Source organism: Vigna umbellata, chromosome 3 (assembly GCF_029865625.1).
Source record: "Vigna umbellata cultivar VRB3 chromosome 3, Vumbellata_1.0, whole genome shotgun sequence".
NCBI lineage: Eukaryota > Viridiplantae > Streptophyta > Magnoliopsida > Fabales > Fabaceae > Vigna > Vigna umbellata.
The window spans coordinates 3,111,371-3,118,082 of NC_142167.1; the positions used below are offsets into that span (position 1 = coordinate 3,111,371).

The window sequence follows — 6,712 nt, forward strand, 5'->3', positions numbered from 1 at the left end:
AAAAAAAAATCTGATTTTATAACCACTAGGATTACATCTAGATCTTGTATACTAACATTTATGATATTTATAAGAATTTTGCCTAACAAGGATTTTCACTAAAAAATTAGTTCTTTTATTACGTGAAATTAATTTTAAACTTTACAAAGTTTGTGGTTTAATTTTTTAATGCATATATATCTATACAAAACATTCAACAAAAGAATTTTATATGACAAACTATAAAAAATAAAAATTTTACACCGATATTAAAAATTCATCCAATCAATAGATTCGAATTTAAAATCTATCCATAATTAATATTTCAAATATTTATATAGATATCAGAATTCAATTATTGAAAAATCGAATTTTCAACTGTGTTACTTTTATAATTTTTATTTTGAAATTTTTTCATTTTCTTTTAAATAAAAATAATAATAAAAATTTTCTTTTCAACTTTCCAAAATAATAAAATTATATATTTAAAATATACTTATAATTCAAAATTTATTTTAAATAAGTTTTTATAAAATCAATATTTATACATTTATATTTAATTAAAAAGATATTAAATATCATGTAAATTTTGAAAATTATTAAACTTGTAAAATAAATAAAAGAAATAACTAAAAATACATTAAAAATGAATTAATTTAATTTGGGGCTAGCCCCATCCTAACCCTACCCCAGCCCACTTTGTGTGGGGCTTTAGGGGTTGGAGCTTTTAAAAAACCTCCTGTTAAGTGGACTAGAAAATTGAGGCTTGATTTTATTTACTGGACTCATCTTTGGCTCGAGAAGACATCTCGAAAGTGAATGCTCAAAATAGAGTCATTTGATTCCAAAAGGAAATATAGAATGCAAAGAATCACAGTCCAATTCGTTTATTCATTGAAACAACACAAGAAACACACAAGCACGAAACATAACAGAATATCAAAACACTGAACATGTGAAACATCAAGAACAAACTGTATTATTAACGAGAAAAGAAAAATTACAAAAATTGTACCGAATACATGCTCAATCAGAGTCACCGCGGCTGTCACCACCGTGATGTGCGCTCTAAAAGCAAAGAGAACGGAATCCTACTCTATAGAAAGTGGAAAATAACCCTAATCTACAGAGCTTAGAACTATGAACAGAAAATGTATCTCAAAGTGTGCAAAAGTATATGTTTACAAGATGAAAGCCCTTTTTATAGGGTCAGAAAAACAAAAGAAAACGAAAGAGGGAAAAGGAAAGGGGAAAAAGAAAAAAATGGGAGATGGAGAACCTTGCTGTGATGCTTCGAGCTCTCACGTGGCAGCTCCGGTCAGCTCTTCTTTCACACTGGTCATCTTCTTCAACACGTGTGCAACTTCGGTGGAGTGGCACGAACCTCAGGTAAGTGATGTGTTCCTCTTCTTCAGCTCTCACTCTGCCCTAGCTTTGGGTTTTGCTTTCCCTTTCTCCAAATGAAGTGCTCCAGCAAAGAACCCCTAAGGCAACAGTGCACCAAAACGCACCACATCACTAATTGGATTTCAGCCCACCAGCGTTTACAACAACAGTCCTCCCAAAACGCAGTCGTTTCACTCAAGTTTAGCTGAGCGTTTTGATTAAGTGGGCTTCCAATCAGCAGCCAATCCATTGTGAAATCAGCACTCCAATTAAAATGTGCAGCCAGTCCATTCCAATGCTTGCAATAGCAGCGTTCCAGCAGTAGTTTCCAGCAATTTGAGCACCCAATCCAACCCAAATGCCTTTCATTGTACATTGCACCAACGGCCCAATTGCTTTGCATCTGTAACCCAATTTTTAGGACCTTTCTGCAATAAGAAGAAAATGAATTAATGCCCAAAAAAAATAAAAGAAATATTTCTGCAATTCAAAAATTAAAAGAAAAAGTAAAGAAAAAAGATTTTCATTAGAAGATTTTCTCTAAAAAAATATTAATATCCTAATTATTTACAAATGCTAAAAATTACCCCTAAAAACCTAATTTTAACTAGAATTTTATAAAACTAAAGGATTAAGAGAAAAACATAAAACTAGCCTAATTCTAAGAAATTAAAAACTAAAGAAATCTAAGAAATGATTTTTAACAGAGAAAAATATGTAAATCTAGAGTGTTATCACACCCCCACACTTAGACAACTGCCCTCCTGGGCAGGGACAACTAAAAATAAAAGGCAAAAGCAAGAGACTCTATCTAAAAAGAAAAGACTAAAGACACACAACAAGGAACACTAGACTCTTATCACATTCAACTCAACTCTGCTAATTACACAACTACCAGCTATTTTTCTCTAATCAGAACTGCACAAACAGAATCACCAACTCTAAATCTAAGTTTCAGTAACTCTAGCAAGTAAACAACAGTTAAATTCGACCAAACCAAACAGAAAGATACAATTCAGAGAAGTAGCAGCCCAAATTCAACCTCACAGGATAAAGTGTTTCTCTCAAAGCACTCAAGTACTTAGGTCAGCCTGTGTTTCACTCCACATAACATGATAGACCACAATTCACAACTTTGGAAAAATTCTAATTGACACTGCTTCAATCAAGATAACTCTAGATCACTAGGACTTTCATGGCTTGTAATGTAATGGAGGATGGAAAGGCTAGATGTATGGGAAATAAAAGCAGAAACTGGAATGGATAAGAGAAATGTGAAAGAGGACAAATAGAACTCACTGCAGGTATTGCATTCTTTTCTTGGCCATAATCTCTTTTTTTTTTTTCTCAGGTCTTTTTCTCAATCAATTTTCTCTTTTTCTCTTTTCCAGACCTTTTTCTTCTATTTTTCAGATTAGATTTTTTTTCTTTTTAGAGCTCTTTTCTTTTCAATCTCACCTCTGACCTTACTCTTTTCTGCTTTCTGAGTTCTAAATTCTCCTTACTTCTCACACATCTCTCAAGGTTGTTTATTGATGGGGGAAATGGTTTATAATGGATGGAAAGCAAAGAAAAAGGCTAAGGCTCAAATGAGGGTACAATGGAAAGAAATGTGAATGGGAAGAAGAAAGAAGGCCTACATCATTTATTAAGTTCTACCAAGATCAAGCACATCAAAGAGAATTAATACAAAATCAGAACTATGACTATACATGCATGCATTCACACTAGAAAGAAAAAATTGGCCCAAAACTCTCCAGGGTTAAAGATTTGTAAAAAATGGAATTGCTACTCTCTATCATGCAAAACCTGCTTATTTAGACTGAACTAACTGCAAAAACTACTGCTAGAGCTACATCTACTCAAATCTAGAGCTAAAGACACTGTTGGCAATCTATCTTAAAGAAATAAAGCTAAGAAGTTAAGTAAGTCAGCAAAAAGTTAAGTAAAATGTGAAATAGAATCTAGAAATACCTGCACAACATTACCTAAAGCTATTTACAACCTAGACAAAGTAAAACTAAACAGAATGCAACCAGAAAGAATCTCAACTAAAGCTCTACAAAGTAAAACAGCAAAAGAGACATCTAAAGCAGAATGATATTAAGCTAACAAATCCTAATTACAAGCCTGGAAAGAAAACAGCAAAAGAAGAAAGAAAGAACTCTAAACATAACCTAAACCAACTCCCATCTAAAACGCTTCTAAAACAGAAAGACAGTAAAAGGAAAAAACAATCAAAGAGTTAACTCTGAACCTAGCTAAACTAAAACAGACTCGAATTTAAAAGAGAAAAAAAAAACTAAGAAAATCATAACAGTAACAATGAATGGAAGAGATCCTAGAAAATTACTGAAAACCAGAACAGGACTCAGAAATTAAAATCTCAGAACAGAACCTATAAGGTAAAATAAAACTGAAACAAATGCTAAAACAGAAATTAAAGAGTATCTAATTCGTGAAATAGAAGGCAAGAATATAAGCAGAGAAAGGAAATTCTAATATGAATTCTAATTACAGAAACTATAAGCAAAAATAAAGTCTAATCCTACAGCCTAAAACATATTCTAAAAGCATAAAAAACTAAGTATTGACAAACTAAATTCAGAAAATTTTACAAACAGTAGCAGAAAGAAAATAGAAACTAATTATGAAAAGAAAATCCTAATTGAAAACTTGAAACAAAGCATGAAACTAATCAAGAGCTTAAAACAGAACAAGTAACTACAAAGGAGGAGAAAATAATAGAAATAAGCAAAGAAAAAGGGACCTAAAAGAAGTTCTTTAACAAAAAAAAAAAAACAGTAAAAGAACCTAAGCTAAAACAACATAAACCAGAAAATGAATGAACTTTAAAAGACCTAAGAACTATTATCAACAAAACTAACAACTAAACTAAAACAGATCAGTAACAAGAGTAAGTATTTACAGACTAAAGAAAGAATAGTAAACTACTCTAGGGATTTATAAACCAAACCAGACCTAAACTAAGAGAAAAACAGTTCAGAAAAAAAATACCCCTATTTTATTACTAAAACAGATACTAAACACATCTATCAAAGTAAAAGCAAAAATTTTAACTACAACCCCTCACCCCCACACTTAAGAGGCACATTGCCCTCAATGTGTGAGTGAGTAAGGTTTTCTAATCAACAAAAACATACTCAAATCAAACGGCAACAAATATGTACAAGAATAGAAACTGAAAAACACAAAAAGAACAACAACTGAACAAGAATAGAAACAAGACTAAAAAGTAAAACTATAAAACTAAAGAGGAAAAGAACTTATTCAGATTGGCCACAAATCAAAGTTAATTCGTTTTATTTTTATGAAAAACAACATATTATCTATCCTACTATTTATTATGCTACTTAAAGCTATGTAAACTACTATAAAAGACCTGTAACTACTATTTAAAAGAAGGGAAAAGAAAGAGCTTATTGGATTTTCTCCATTGTGCTCAGCTCCTTTGTGTATTGTCTCCATGGCTGCATTGAAGTTCTCCTGCTTAGGCATTTGTTGCAGTAACTGCAGTTCTCCATTCAAATTTTTCAATTGCTTCTGCACGTTCAAGACTCCTTTAGCAATATTGACACCATCTATTGCCTCCACCAGGGTTGCCTTTGTCTCTGCAGCTTCCTCTTTGTTTAATTCTGCAATGCCATCACTGAATTCGAAGTCAGCATGTGTCTCCATCATAACCTGTGTATTTACATTACAGTCATTCAGCAGGTTCTCAAACAGGTTATCAGAAAACAATGACTTAAATTCAGAGCACCTATCAGTAGGTATCTTTACATTATGCACAACAGAAATTTCATCAAGCAATTTAAAATGCTTAGAAGTATCAGGCACATCAGGTAAAGCATGCAAGACATGAAAACGAGTGTGCATTTCAGCTATACCAGTAGAAGGATTAAAGTCAGATTCAACCTGGACTGGTTCCTCAAAAATGACCTCACTAGCATCTATCAAATCAGCAGCTAAATGAACACCTACTGTGAAGCTATCATCAACTGGAATAATGTCAAAACCAGTGCATAACTCTGAAACAGCATAAGGCATGTCAATATTTTCAATGGAAAAGGCTGAATCTAAAATATGAGTGTGTGCAGGCATAACAGGAACATAATCTAGAGTAGGTTCTATGGGTTCAACTTTAAACAGATCCAAAGCATTAAATTCATATTGAACCTTAGAGAACTCTATGGGAATGCTAAGTTCAGAATAAACCTGTGTTCTCTGATCACTAGCTACCTCATCAGGGTCATTTCCATCCAGCTTGAACATAATGATCTCTTCCTTGGCACCTGCAAAATAGTTAGAAGCAGAACATATGGCAGAACTGATTTCTTCACAAATTTCACAACCACCCCCAAGGCATGTACAACCAGTGAGTTTTTCATTACTCAGTTCTAAAGAGTTTAAGAACCCAGCAAACTCAAGTTCAAGTTCTAATCCTAAATCAGCACAAGCATTTTCAAAATCAACCATATCAACTTTCACATCATCAAAAACTACATATCTATCATCATGAGCATCTGATTCATCATCAAGAAGTGCATTTAAATCTGTGCAATCATAAAAAGCAGTAGATGCAGGTATATGAACTCTATCAATGGAAAATGCTAATTTTATGATATTAGAATGATCAAAGCAAGGACTAAAATCAACAACTTCTACAGGCACATCATGCATATGATCAAACACATTGAAATCATTTTCAGGCTCACACACATCAGCATCAAAATCCATTTCATAGTACTGAAGCACCAAAACATGGTCAGCAGCTTCCCTCATTTTTTTCAAATACTCTTTGGACTTTCTGAAATCAGTTTGTACTTTCAACACAGTAGATTCAACTTTTAAATCAGCAGTACAATCAATTTCCTTGAAACAAGAATGAGGTTCGATACTATCACCATCATAATACACATTTTCACTTAATTGAGCACTAGCAGTGGTAAAATCAGATATAGGAACAACAACAAAACTATTACAATCATGAATCACAGCCAACTCCCTAAAACCATCAACTAGCTTTTCAAAATGAGTATCAGTGTAATTATGGTCATAAGGTTCACATACACATTCAGAAATATCAACAGATGCACTCATACAATCATCACTCATCAGAGAATTGGAATTATCATCATCAAAATTTAAAGTAGAATGTGAATCAATGAAAGAAGGATTAGAGTATACAGTTACAGAGGTGGTTGGACACTCAATCTCTTGAAACTCTGCGGCAGCAGCTACCATTAGTGGTGCTTCATTGGTTGATGCCTCTTTCTCTCCTTCAACTCTCTCAATCAGCTTGTTGACAGCAGCAGCTAACTGAACC

General features: G+C 33.0%; 1 protein-coding gene across 4 annotated transcripts; it reads right to left on the reverse strand.

Annotated features, from left to right (window-relative positions):
- Nucleotides 1-935: 935 nt before the first annotated feature.
- On the reverse strand, nt 936-6,712 carry LOC148201410 (uncharacterized). Of its 4 annotated transcripts, XM_088110293.1 has the most exons (3): nt 6,574-6,712; nt 4,769-5,678; nt 936-1,793 (listed from the first exon to the last, which is right to left on the reverse strand). In XM_088110293.1, the coding sequence occupies exons 2-3, from the start codon at nt 5,656-5,658 to the stop codon at nt 1,391-1,393; spliced, it is 1,293 nt and encodes a 430-aa protein (XP_087966419.1). In that variant the 5' UTR covers nt 5,659-5,678; nt 6,574-6,712; the 3' UTR covers nt 936-1,390. The 4 variants fall into 4 exon arrangements, with proteins under 4 accessions (XP_087966419.1, XP_087966418.1, XP_087966416.1 ...); XM_088110292.1 differs by lacking the exons at nt 936-1,793; nt 6,574-6,712 and having other exon boundaries at nt 4,637-5,070; nt 5,302-6,567; XM_088110294.1 differs by lacking the exons at nt 936-1,793; nt 6,574-6,712 and having other exon boundaries at nt 4,911-5,070; nt 5,274-6,567.

Excerpts from the sequence above, each read along its gene's own strand:
- LOC148201410 (XM_088110290.1), bottom strand. The coding sequence starts at position 6,501 with ATGAGTGATGATTGTATGAGTGCATCTGTTGATATTTCTGAATGTGTA.